Source organism: Chrysemys picta, chromosome 6 (assembly GCF_011386835.1).
Source record: "Chrysemys picta bellii isolate R12L10 chromosome 6, ASM1138683v2, whole genome shotgun sequence".
Classification (NCBI taxonomy): domain Eukaryota; kingdom Metazoa; phylum Chordata; order Testudines; family Emydidae; genus Chrysemys; species Chrysemys picta.
The window spans coordinates 89,964,617-89,978,871 of NC_088796.1; the positions used below are offsets into that span (position 1 = coordinate 89,964,617).

The 14,255-nt window shown below is 43.5% G+C and overlaps 1 protein-coding gene across 1 annotated transcript; it reads right to left on the reverse strand.

The window, feature by feature from the left end:
* Window positions 1-4,316: 4,316 nt before the first annotated feature.
* Window positions 4,317-6,854, reverse strand: LOC135984381 (uncharacterized). Its single transcript, XM_065599438.1, has 2 exons — window positions 5,881-6,854; window positions 4,317-4,886 (listed from the first exon to the last, which is right to left on the reverse strand). Exons 1-2 carry the CDS (start codon window positions 6,455-6,457, stop codon window positions 4,411-4,413), a joined length of 1,053 nt encoding a protein of 350 aa, XP_065455510.1. The 5' UTR covers window positions 6,458-6,854; the 3' UTR covers window positions 4,317-4,410.
* Between the last annotated feature and the right edge of the window lie 7,401 nt (window positions 6,855-14,255).

Below are 14,255 nucleotides of genomic sequence, written 5' to 3' on the forward strand. Positions count from 1 at the left end.
TCCTCCCTGCAGGTTAGCTAACCCACACACACTTTCTTTTTTTTTTTTTTTTTGCAGTATAGACATACCCTTAGCAGATTATACAGCCCAGACCACTTAAAGCACCAGGTCACTGGAAGGGAAAAACAAACACGAGTTTAAGGAGACCTGACTCTCCCAGAGAAAACAGTGCTGTATTATCTGAGAAGGGGGAGCACTGGGTTCCATTTCTCTTAAATTTTGGGGCTCTCTTTTCCTTTCACCCTAGCTGCTCTTCAGTGGTTTAATCTGCAGGGCTTCTTTCAGAAACCAGAGATACACAGCCACTCAGAAGTGGGGGAGAGGAAAAATATTCAAGAACCTAAGAGAAAGGGAAGCACTTGGAGTAAACAGTATTAACAACACACTTGCTCAGGTACAGCTTGCTCAGGTTTCAAAGGGGACAGGCTCCATTCTCATAAGTTCTTGAGTATTTTTCTCTCTTGTGGCCCTCTTTACTCTAAAATAGGGCAAGACTGAGAGACTTTAAAGTGAGAGTTAGGTACATGGGGTGTAACATGTTGAGACAAAGGCAGATTCTACATTCGGAAATATTTCTGCCAAACATGGACCTCTCCTGTATGAAAGCACAACATTTCATGTGCTTGCTGATATATTTTACGCTACATTCAAGATTCCAATTAATCATAACAGAAAAGCTACGTGTGATCACTATCTAGAAGCTTCATCACAAATTGTGAGAAAGGGAACAATTGATTCTTTTACAACTTCCTCTGTGGGGAGAAAAAAAATGGTGTTTGTAAAAAAGCTGTTTGATACAAAAAACACCCTAGATATGAGAAAAATAGTCATTTTTAATTTGACGGAAGCAGGAATATCTGCAGTTTGCTTCTCAATGCTCTGGATAAGAGACATTCACCCATAAATACAAAATCTACTCTCCAACTGTAAAAATTCCAGAAAGTTTGTTTAAGCTGATTTTATTGCAAATCCTGTTGTGAAAAATAATATTTTTTTTATTTTCAGAATTTTTCAACTTAAAGGTCCAAAAAGCTACACAATAAGGAAGTATTTGTTTCTTTGGGCATATTCTGAATCATGTTGGCACTATATAATTCATTGCTTGGTTGATTCTGGTCAGGAAGAGGTGTTTACAAAATGTAATATATCAATCTCTATGGGAAAAAAATACAGCTTTATTTATGGTCCAAAAATAATTGTATTCCTAAGTGAATCCCTCTGTCATTCTGCTCCTATCTCTTGTGACTGTTAATTTAGAAAATTAGTTTTATTTTGCTCTGTGATAGACAGTTGCTTTGTTAAAGTGTCTCAGTGTCAGTTTTTAGAAAGTCAGTTGCCCACTGACAATACGAAATGAAATCTAGACGAAAGAGCACAATCTGAAACCTACTAACACCTCTGGTTCAGTGGGTGGCACTCTATGCTTCCTTCTTTCTCAGTCATCCTGACATTTCTCAGGCTTGCTTTGCCTCATGAGGCTCAGCCTACTTGCTAGGAAGCGTGATGTACTATCATGAAAATATCAGCATTCACTAAATGGATAATATCAGGTATTTCTAAAAATCTATTCTGAGAATTCACATTCACACACTTCCTTCACTCTATCAGTGAGTTATTTATGATTACTTCAGTTGTGCTCCCATGGCATATTTTATGAGGATTAGTCCCAATGATTGCTCCATTATGTTCTTCTTACCTAAATTCCACCTACAGTACCAACTAGATAAAGTAGCCTTCATTTCCTATCCTAACTCATTGCACAGTATTGTTGCCTGCCTTTAAACAGCTTCTCAGTTCCACCTCGAAAGTGGCTCCCTTGCTACTTCTACATCTTTAGAAAAGGTGCGGATGGCATACTCCACAACACCATTCTCTTAGCCTTGTTGTTGTGCAGGAGAAAAGGGAACCTGGCCCCATCACAATCTGCTCTGACAAGTCCCACCTGCATTGTTTAGCAGTAGCAGTGTTATTTTCTTTTTATATTTCTTTTGTTTCTTAGGCCTTGTCTACACTACGAGAGTAGTTCGATTTTACTTGCATCGAATTTTTGTAATCGATATTGCAAAGTCGAACGTGTGTGTCCACACTAAGGACAGTAATTCGACTTTGTGCGTCCACACTAATGGTGAAAGCGTCGACATTCGAAGCGGTGCACTGTGGTCAGCTATCCCACAGTTCCCGCAGTCCCCTCTGCCCATTGGAATTCTGGGTGTAGCCGGCAATGCCTTCTGGGTAACAAAATGTGTCGAGGGTGCTTTTGGGTAACTGTCGTCATCCGTCCATCACTCCTGCCCTCCCTCCCTGAAAGCGCCGGCGGGAAATCATTTCGCGCACTTTTCCAGTCATTGACAGCGCGGACGCCACAGCACTGCGAGCATGGAGCACGCTGCAACCATCGCTGCAGTTGTGGCCGCTCTCAACGCCTCGCAGCTTATCATACAGGTTTCCCTGAGGCAGATGCAGAAAAGTCAGGCAAGGAGGCTACGGCACCGCGGTGATGTCCTGAAGTCTGAGAGTAGCACGGACCTGTCAGAAAGCAGGGGACCCAGCGCCGAGGACATCGCGGTGGCAATGGGTCATGTTGATGCCGTGGAACGGCGATTCTGGGCACGGGAAACAAGCACTGAGTGGTGGGACCGCATAGTGCTGCAGGTCTGGGATGAATCCCAGTGGCTGCGAAACTTTCGCATGCGGAAGGGAACTTTCCTTGAACTTTGTGAGTTGCTGTCCCCTGCCCTGAAGCGCAGTGACACCCGGTTGCGAGCTGCACTGAGTGTACAGAAGCGAGTGGCCATAGCCCTCTGGAAGCTTGCAACGCCAGACAGCTACCGGTCAGTCGCGAACCAGTTTGGGGTGGGCAAATCTACCGTGGGGGTTGTTGTGATGCAAGTAGCCAAGGCAATCGTTGATGTACTGCTGCCAAAGGTAGTGACCCTGGGAAACGTGGAGGCGATCATAGATGGTTTCGCAGCGATGGGATTCCCAAACTGCGGTGGGGCCATAGATGGAACTCACATCCCTATCCTGGCACCGGACCACCAGGCCACCCAGTACATTAACCGAAAGGGCTACTTTTCCATGGTGCTGCAAGCACTGGTGGACCACAGGGGACGTTTTACCAACATCTACGTGGGATGGCCGGGCAAGGTTCATGACGCTCGTGTTTTCAGGAACTCTGGTCTGTTTAGATGGCTGCAACAAGGTATTTACTTCCCGGACCACAAAATAACTGTTGGGGATGTGGAGATGCCTATAGTCATCCTCGGGGACCCAGCCTACCCGCTAATGCCCTGGCTCATGAAGCCCTATACTGGCGCCCTGGACACTGAAAAAGAACTCTTCAACTACCGGCTGAGCAAGTGCAGAATGGTGGTGGAGTGTGCTTTTGGCCGTCTCAAGGGGAGATGGAGAAGCTTACTGACTCGCTGTGATCTCAGCGAAACCAATATCCCCATTGTTATAGCAGCTTGCTGTGTGCTCCACAATCTCTGTGAGAGCAAGGGGGAGACCTTTATGGCGGGGTGGGAGGTTGAGGAAAATAGCCTGGCTGCTGATTACTCACAGCCAGACAGCCGGGCGATTAGAAGAGACCAGCGGGACGCGCTGTGCATCTGGGAGGCTTTGAAAGCAAAGTTCCTGAGTGAGCAGGGTAACCTGTGACTTTAAAGTTTGTGTACTGAGAAGCTAAACCTGCCCCCGTTTCTTTACCCAGGTAATGTTGACTATCCTATCCAGTTACATACCCCCTTCACCCCCCTTCCAACACACGTTGCGAAATAAAAATAGTTCAACTTTGTTAAAGCACACCGTTTTCTTTAATACTGTTTTCGCGGGAATTTTTTAAAACTGGGACGCAGACTGTGGTGCGGAGCGGGTGTAGTGTAGTGACGCGAATGCAGCTTCTAAACTCAAGGATTGACAGGCTCCGCTGCAGTGGGATGGTTGTTTCAACGGAGCCTGTCACCCCTCCTGATCGGGACTGTGTGTATGGGGGGGTCTATGTGACTTTGTGGCAGGGGGAGGACGGTTACAGATCCCCTGCTGTGTGGCTCTGTGATCCTGCCTAAGGACCGCCGCTTAAGATCTGTAACTGCCCTCCCCTGCCACAAAGTCACAGAGCAACCCACCCCCCCCCACATAACATGAAAACAACCTCCCAGACTAACCAGGGTAACTAGTCACTGCATCACTGCACTGTGTATGTGCCCTGCTGCTGTGCCTGCCCCCGACTATGTACCCTGCCAAAGGTGACTGTCCTGTCCAATTACCAACCCCCTTTCCCATCCTCCTCCAAAAGAACATGATTGAAACAGTAGTTTACAGAAACATATTTTTTATTATCAACTACACATGGCATTGGGAGGTGAAACTTGGACGGGGGCTTGTGTCAGGCGGGAAGGAAAGAACTGTTCAAATTTTGGGAAATGAGAGCCTTCTGCTACTAGAGCTCTCTGCAGGGGTGGAGTGAGAGTTAGCAGGGACTCTGCCGCCTCTCCTTCTTTGCACTTTGGGTGAGGTGGGTATGGGACTTGGTGGCAGGGGAGGGCGGTTATAGATGGACTGCAGCGGGGCTCTGTCCTCCTGCCTCCGTTCCTGCAGAACATCCACAAGGCGCTGGAGCGTGTCCGTTTGCTCCCTCAGTAGTCCAAGCAGCGTTTGAGTCGCCTGCTGGTCTTCCTGCCGCCACCTCTCCTCCCGATCCATGTTGGCTTGGTGCATTCGGGTCAAGTTCTCCCGCCACTGGGTCTGCTGTGCTGCCTGGGCTTGGGAACAGGCCATAAGCTCAGAGAACATGTCCTCCCGTGTCCTCCTCTTCCTACGCCTAATCCGCGCTAGCCTCTGGGAGTGTGATTCCAGGCTAGGTTGTGAGACAGTCACAGATGGGGCTGTGGAAATGGGAAAAAGGGAGTGAATTCCTCAGAAAGAAAAATGTAGTTGTGAACAAAGAACATAGTCTTTCTCTGTGAACAAGACCATGCACAGCACCTATCACATGCGCACTCAGCACAAGGTCGAATTTTCGGCCTTCGCATTCTGTGCCTGGGGTCTTGCACAGCACATTTGAGAAGCGGGGCAGCACAACGGAATTTCTGTTGCAGGCAGACATGGTAAGCCGTACACTTGTGGCAGTTTAAAACTTTTAGATTACCACTGGCCTCATTTCACATTTAAAGCTATGTCAGTTCCTGCAGCCAGCAATCCGGCAAGCGGGAACTCTGCCCCTGTCCCACCCCCTCGCGGCTGTCCCCGGGAACGATCCCTTTCGGCTGCCCCTCTCCCGCCTCCACCGCGTGGCTGCAAACCAGCGGTTACAGTTCTGTCAAGGAACGGGAAAGCAGTCCCAACACTAACATTCCCCTACCTAATTAAAAGCAGGTCACCATGGGCGACATCACCCTGATGAGGATCTCTGAGAGCGACAGACAGAGAATGCTCCGGGAAAGCCTCCAAAGACCAGGGCCGTATGCCACCCTGCTATGCAGAGCAATGATTCCCGAGTACGTGATAGTCTCGTGGCGCGGCAACGTCTCGTACTTCGGAGGACCCAATAAGGCCGCTCTCCCCAGGAACCTCATGGAACGGCTTTCAAGTTACCTCCAGGAGAGCTTCGTGGAGATATCCCAGGAGGACTACTGCTCTATCCCCGGACATATAGACCGCATTTTACTGTAGCTGCAGTAGCAGGGAATAAACAGTAGAGCGGCTTGTGCAGGACAATCACTGAAAACCGGACATTGCTAGATTTTTTTTCAAAACTTGCACTGCCCATGACTAAACCGTTAAGCGCATAGGGCACACTAATCATGAACAACCCATTCTTTAAATTGTTAATATTCCTGTTTTGTTAAAAATAAATGTTTAGATGTTTACAACACTTACTGGCTGATCCTTCACCAGATTCTGTGTCCGGGGTAACGGCTGGGGACGCTTCGTAGGGGATCTCTGTAAGGGTGATGAAGAGATCCTGGCTGTCGGGGAAATCAGCGTTGTGAGCGCTGCCGACTGCCTCGCCCTCCTCATCTCCTTCCTCATCTTCCACGTCCCCTAACATGTCCGAGGAACCGGCCGTGGACACTACCCCATCCTCAGAGTCCACGGTCACTGGTGGGGTAGTGGTGGCGGCCGCACCGAGGATGGAATGCAGTGCCTCATAGAAACGGGATGTCTGGGGATGGGATCCGGAGCGTCCGTTTGCCTCTTTGGTCTTCTGGTAGCCTTGTCTCAGCTCCTTGATTTTCACGCGGCACTGCGTTGCATCCCGGCTGTATCCTCTCTCTGCCATGTCTTTAGAGATCTTCTCGTAGATCTTTGCATTCCGTCTTTTGGATCGCAGCTCGGAAAGCACGGACTCATCGCCCCACACAGCGATGAGATCCAAGACTTCCCGATCAGTCCATGCTGGGGCCCTCTTTCTATTCACAGACTGCACGGCCATCACTGCTGGAGAGCTCTGCATCGTTGCCAGTGCTGCTGTGCTCGCCACGATGTCCAGACAGGAAATGAGATTCAAACTGGCCAGACAGGAAAAGGAATTCCAATTCAAATTTTCCCGGGGCTTTTCCTGTGTGGCTGGTCAGAGCATACGAGCTCGCACTGCTGTCCAGAGCGTCAACAGAGTGGTGCACTGTGGGATAGCTCCCGGAGCTATTAGCGTCGATTTCCATCCACACCTAGCCTAATTCGACATGGCCATGTCGAATTTGGCGCTACTCCCCTCGTCGGGGAGGAGTACAGAAGTCGAATTAAAGAGACCTCTATGTCGAACTAAATAGCATCGCAGTGTGGACGGGTGCAGGGTTAATTCGATGTAACGGCGCTAACTTCGACATAAACGCCTAGTGTAGACCAGGCCTCAGTTTCTAGGCTTGCTATTATGTGAACTGGATTTCCATCTTCCAAAAAATGCTACTGCAATATTGCAAATCCGTCCAGTGTCCTAACTGCAAACCAAACAAACCAGGTAAGTATCAGTTGTGGAGTTGGAAATCTTGCTTTAATTACCATCAATCCAAGCACCATAAGAAATACAAGCCTGACAGTTTTCTATATGTGGATCAATACTCTCTCTTTTCTGTCTTTCAGCAGATTTCCAGTTTTATATGGCATGACAGCATTTCCCCTGTTCCAAAATGACTCTACATATTAGGTAACAACCTGGAACTTGGTCATGTGTTTCCAGAAAGTCTAAGCGTGTAATGCATGTATTTCATTTCCTGAAATCAGTGTTAGTGCCCTTAGTCAATTTACTATGTTTTCACTTCTATCCCCAACATCCGAATACCTGTAGTTTTAGAGTTTTCCCTACAACATCTTTTAAAATAACTACTCCATTATTCTCATTCGATCACTACTGTCCTCACATGGATCTCTTTAGGGAAAAACTTCTCCCTTGCCCACTAAAATTCCTCCTAAGTTCTCTCTGCTATAGCTAGTGCAGACATGTTCTCTTCTCCTCCCCCTGCCTCCCCCCACAAAACCCCAAACTTGTATTAATTTTAGTAGACTGATCATACAAAAGCATCAGTCTAGGAAGATCCTAAGCACATATTAAAATACTAGAGCATCATAGTGATAGGAGAGCCAATATAACAGATTAGTTTTAAATGGTGGTAAAATGTAAAGCGGGGACAGGGAAGAAGATGGGAATGAACGTGATAGAGAATGGGCTGATAACCAAGATAAAAGACTCAGTTCAAAACTATCTGTTGTGTGCCCAGGTTGGGTATGAGATTAAGTGTAATCAATATTTTTATTTAATTTAAATGTATAAAAACACTATGTGCCTATCTGAATGCTCCAACACCTCTGACAAAATACTTAAAAATATTATACAGCAAAAAAGCAGTAGCAGCACATCCCTGGCATATGATTATACTATGGGTAAGTCTATACTTAGTTTGAGGGCAAGCAATCGATCTTCTGGGATCGATTTATCGCGTCTTGACTAGACGCGATAAATCGATCCTGGAAGTGCTCGCCGTCGACGCCGGTAATCCTGCTCCGCGAGAGGAGTAGGCGGAGTCGACGGGGGAGCCTGCCTGCCGCGTGTGGACCCTCAGTAAGTACCTTTAAGTTCGAACTAAGATACTTCAACTTCAGCTACGTTATTCACGTAGCTGAAGTTGCGTATCTTAGTTCGAACTGGGGGCTTAGTGTGGACCAGCCCTATATGACAGGCAGCAGAAGATATAAACCAAATTCCCAACTTCCCCACTACGTCACCCCTAACAATACAGCTTCTTCTGTCACACTCCTAAACAGATGGGCCTTGAAGCATGCTCTGAAGGTCAACAGATTCAGGCTGATTAGGACCAAGGAGGGAACTCCTTCCAAAGGAAAGGGATGCACACAGAGAAGGCCCTGTTAGCAGCCCTCTCTCATTTGGACCAAGTGGTTCCAGCTCCAGTACCTCGGATCTCAGCTGTGACAAGATGGCATGAGGTAAGAGGTGGTCTCTCATGTAGGAAGTTCTGAAAGGTTGGTCTGCACACAAACTTGCACCACATCGGGAAAGATGTAAACTGAAACAGAAAGTTATTTTGGTGCAAGGCTGTGTGTGTGAACACCATTATTTCAGAATAAAAGCTGCTAAAGGTGATTTAGGTAAAGTTGGTTTGTTACCAACCCTAGTTACCATCAATTTAGCTACTTCATTCCAAAATAAGAATGTCCACACAGACTTGCACCAAAATAACTAAACTTGTTTTAATTAACACTTTTGTTATTTTGGTGCGTTTTTGCACATAGATCAGCCACAAGTCAACACTGGATGCAAGAGATACATTTCCAACTTTTAAATAACACTTTCTAATTTATCTTTCCACTTCCTCATGGGTGATCTGCTGTCCATATAAAACTTGTTCCTGACTGAGAGAAATCTAACTTCTTTTTATTTCTTAACCAAAGCCACAGAAGGTGATTATTTGATAAGTCTTCTATTTTTTTTCCTCCTCCAACCTTCCACTACATTTCTCAGGGAAGGTGGTGCATAAAACTCTACTGTATATTATTGTCTTCCTGTTCTCTTTGGATTGTCCCTTTTATAGCTTCTGGTTCAGCACTTCATTATAACTCTTGGTTTCTTCATTTAGCGAAGAGTGGAAAGTATATTCTTGAATATGTTTGCTAAATCCCATTTGCAACTCCATCCAACAGTGTCTGTACCCCCGTCTGCTTTTCCTAAAACATTCACGTAACCAGTTTATGGTCACAAATATGTTTGGAGGGAGATTTTATGAGTGGGAAATGGGTATTTGCAACAAAATTGCTGACCCAGCCATCATATATATAGATGCCTTCTAATACCCTCACTCCCAAATTGTCACAAAGCCAATATTTATATATAATAATTTTATATATGTTAAAATATTGTATACAACATATAAAATAGCCACTATATACATAGTGGCAGGAAGAGAGTAGGAAAGTGAGAAAGGCAGTGATTTTCAAACAACTGAGTAAATTACAGCTATTCGGCATTAGCTGTTCTCCCCATGTACAAATGGATATTAGAAGTGAGCCAGGAAATAACAGTGCAAGTCACTTATAGAGAATTTGGTTGCAGTGACATTCTGCTTACTGGAGCTGGTTGAAGATCAGAACAAACTATCTGTTGAGTGTTATTGGTATGTGATGAAACCTTTATTCAACAAACGGTATTTTGCCTGCCTTTGAACTGGACATATACCAGAAAAATGGCAAATAAAATATTTATTAAGAAAAGTAAAAATTGGTAAATGTTTTAATCAAATACGAATGAACCAGCTCTATGGCTTTTAGTGAAATGGGGTCAAAGTTCCCAGGTACTAATCACGTCACTTAACTTTCCCTTCTCTGGAGTGAAACAGTTTCCATTGTGCTAATATTTAGTCCCTTGGAACGCATCAGTTACCACCTGCCAGATAAATGATAAATACCATATTCCAAGGGGATTTTCCCCTCCCACTCTTACATGAGCAGTTATCACTATAACATGTGGAAGTGGCTAAGGAGGAATTTTCTGCTCCTGAACTTTCCCTCAGTACATATATTCCAGAGAAAGAAAGGGAATGTGCACTGTAAGAATTATGTATGAATCAGAGATTCAACTTGTTTATAAACGACTCTTCCCTACCAGTAAAGGTGGCACTCCAAAAATTCATTACTGAGCAGAGGAACTAGTATTGGAAGGGCTTTGGAGACCTCTCCTTCAGTACCTGTCACATTGCACTTAAGCCAGAAAAGTTGGGAGAGTGTCTGTTGCTGTTTATTTTCTAAATAATTAGCAATAAACATGGAAACACTGCATTAAAATAAACTGTTATAAATGGCTAGATTAATTCCTGCACTCTGCAATAAAGCTCCAAAGGCAGAGCAGTTTTTCTTCCCCTATTCTGTGCCTCTGGTCTGTTTCCTTTGGAGTCCCGCTGGCCTTTTGCTTATTGTCTGGATAGAGATGTGCTGCACTTAATCTTGACCAGCATTTGATATCTCCCCAGCTTCCAACATCCACAGGCTATACAGTCCCATTTGCATTACACATGAAAAGAATAGACAACAAATTTTCTTACATTAAAATTGTGAGAAACTTTCAAAATATTTGTCAGCCTTGACCTAAAATCCACAGTGTTATTTCATCTAGTTCCAGAGTCAGTTCCCATCTGAATAAGAGTAATTTTTAATTAAAACAAACCCCACTTTACAATTCTCAGAATGATGTAATGTTCTCGTCTTACTCTGGAAATTACATAAAATGCAGCAGCACATGTGATGTGGAAAAAAGATTAGATGAAAATACATATTTAGGTCGATCAGAAGCGATGATATTTTCATGAATGACACACCTGAGAAAACAATTGATTTAGCTCTACATACACTGAGACTCTTAACCTGAGCCCTAGAAATATGGAACAGAATTTAAAGTTAATTCCAAGACTGGTACCCTGTCTTGTCCCTTTTTCATTACTGCATCATTATCAAGGGTGTGGATAACTGGATTAAACAAACAGCCAAGGGAATCTCTGGATGGCTTAAAGCAAGCTATGCTGGCTGTCCCACCTGCTTCTGCCCTACACACTGGTGTAAATGGTGTTCTGGATGCATGACCAGAATGTGCTTGCCCCAGTGTTCCTGACCTACTGGAATATCCTCTGCTTTACAAATATTTTCCAGTTCATCTTCACAAGAGAGGAAAGTGTTATTACCCACATTTTGCAGGTGAGAAAACTGAGGCAGAGAAGTTTATGGCCTGATCATGCAAGGTATTGAGTGCTCTCAACTCCCTTTGATATTAATGGGAAATGTTGGTGCTCAACACCTCCTAAGGCTGGACCCCAGTGTCTTGGCAAGGCTCGTGTACAAAATCAGTGTCACAGCTGAGATTAGAAAGCCGAACTTGCTGATGCCCTGTCCCATTCCTCAATCACAACTGTCTCTGGAAGAAAAAAAAGGTAGAAGATAGACTCCACAGCTATACAGAATTGGAGATGTAAGAATGTATTTAAGAGAAAAATTGTCATTTCACTTCTCCATGCCTCTGTTTCTTCATCTATAAAATGGGGGTAATGATACTGACCTTCTTTGTAAAGCACTTTGAGAGCTAAAGCTGAGAAGTGCTATATAAGAGCTAAGTTTTATTCATAGTAGTGATATTATACATTTTCAATATGTCAATACCATAAAAGTGATTGCATAATTAATAAGGTCATGCAAATACTTAGTACTAAGGGTGATGCTTACTACAGTGAGTAGCCCCATTGTAGTCAATGGGACTACTTGCTTGCAAACACTTATGACCAAGCATAGATCAGGACCCTAAATGTGAAAGTATGTTTTCAGAATGTCTGAGTTTAGTTGCTTCTAACTACAGCAAGGCATTTGCTCAACTAATGATGATTTATTTAAAAGAGCTTTGTTTTCTATTTCCTACCGATCAAATTAATGATGGATATAATTTATTTTGGCTGGGATTTTCAAAGCCACCTAAGGGAGTCAGTGGCCCAAGTCTCACTGAAAGTGTGTGAGTTGAGTGCCTAACTCTCTTAGGTCTCTTTGAAATCCCCACCCATAGAAATTATTTTGAGTTTTTTAAATCCCGATATTTTACTGTTTTTACAATGGTAAGGACAACCAGAAAAAAATACAGTCAACACTTACCACAAAATTAAAGTAATTTTTTTTTAAATTAAATATCCAATAAGGAACAACAAGAATAATACAAAGCACACCTAGGGTGGCGGTTCCAAAAGTGCCCAAATGAAATAGGAGCACTGAAAATGAATGGATGCCAGCATGGACCCAAACCTCATTCCAGAAAAGCACATCCTTCAATCCCATTGAAATCCCATTAAAGTTAAGCATGTGCGTAAATGCTTTGCTGAGTAGGGATGGTCTATTGAATTGAGGCCCAGGTGGGCTATTTTATGGAGCCTAAACAGTGTAGTTATAGCAGTGTCTGTCCCAGGATATTAGAGAGACAAGTTGGGTGAGGTAATATCTTTTATTGGACCAACTTCTGTTGGTGAGAGAGACAAGGTTTCGAACCACACAGAGCTCTTCTTCAGGTCTGGGAAAGGAACTCCCAGCATCATAACCAAATGCTGATTGTGGTGTCCAGGAAGTTGATGCTAGTGTGGGAGTGTTCCAGAGAGAGTTCAATGGAAGGGTGGTGGCTGTTGAAGCTGTGGTGGAAATCTATGAGGGAGTTTAGGTCGCCTCCAGAGGATGAAAATATAATCAATGTTTCTCACATATATCATTGGAGCATAGTCATTCAAAATGCTGGTTAACCTTAACTCTGTAGGACAGTGTACTACACAATACAGAATGCACCTCAGCCCTAATAGATCTGAACCACTGTCTATAGCCAGATTTTCATGCTAAACCGTGAAATCCTGATTTAAATTCTGTACAGATCTTTGTGGGACTCTCATACATCACACAATCATTGAAATACATGTTGCAGGCAACTTTCTGTTGTTACAAGTAATATCTAAGATTGCTATAACTGAAAGAGATTAGAGAAAAACTTTTTTTTTCAAATAGACAGTAGCAGATATCTGATTCCTATAGAGAGAGAGTTTAAAAAGTACTTTGAGATCTTTCAGGATAAAAGCTTCTACATAAATGTATATTATTAATGATCATCATCATCATGCATGACGTGGATTGTCACTGATTTGTGAGAATCAAGAGAACCAGGAAGCTATAGGGATGAGTAAATAAGAACTTTATCCTGCCAGGTGCACAATTCCCTCAACGTCCATTGTCCTCAGTACTAGTTGAAGGCACACAGTATGTCATCAACTGGCAGAATTGTGCCCCAAGTTTCTAATGCCCATGATGGGGGTTCAGGAAGGGCAGCTTGCCAGGAAGCCATATGTGCCAGGTTATAAAAGTTAAATATAGGGGGCATAAATCACACCCAAGTCCCTCACCCAAGGGAAACATTGCTAAGAATGTAGGGGTCGGGGGGTCTTATCTAAAGAAAGAGCATTGTAGCCATTCATCAACTTGAAGAGTTTCGTTGAGACTATGAGGGGGAGCAAAGGGAGGAGGTAATTGAACACATTTGTTTAATGATCTGGAATTTTTCCCAAATGAAAGTTGAAAATTGTCCCAGTTTATTTTTCCTAGTTTGTTGCATTTAAATCTGTTTTGGTCATTACGGAATAACAGACCTCATCACCTTTTAGCTAGAAATAGTTACATAAATGAATGCTGCACATTAGTTAAACTATAAAAGATGTATTTTTCATAGTTTACTCTTACATTTTTATTTTATATTGATACCTGGTTTATAAATGTATCTTATGCTTCTTATGTAACCTTGTAACTGACCTTTTCCTATGTAACATCTATACATTAGAATGCTTATTAGCTTTTTAACATGTAATTAGGTCAATGAATAACTTGATGCACCATTTGCTGTTTTGCAGATTGTAATGTTTTTATTTATTTTTGAGTGCACGTAGTTAATGTGTAGGAATCTTTGGTTCTCATTCCAATGGTGAGTCTTTTATTCTGATGTTCAGTATCTCTGCTTCATACTGATGGGACCTCATATATAATCTTGTCCAACACACAGTCATCTATAATTTACTATGCAGTTACCATAAACATAATGTTTTAACATATGTAGTTCCTATAAGTAACTGGAAATAAACATGAGCAATAGTTAGGGCCCTACCAGATTCACGGTCATGAAAAACTCATGCCGGACCATGAAATCTGGTCTTTTGTGTGCTTTTACCCTATACTATACAGATTTCATGGAG

Excerpts from the sequence above, each read along its gene's own strand:
- LOC135984381 (XM_065599438.1), bottom strand. The coding sequence starts at position 6,457 with ATGCAGAGCTCTCCAGCAGTGATGGCCGTGCAGTCTGTGAATAGAAAG. Across the intron at positions 4,887-5,880 it reads ATCTGGTGAAGGATCAGCCA|CCCCATCTGTGACTGTCTCA; the intron begins GTAAGTGTTGTA and ends CCATTTCCACAG.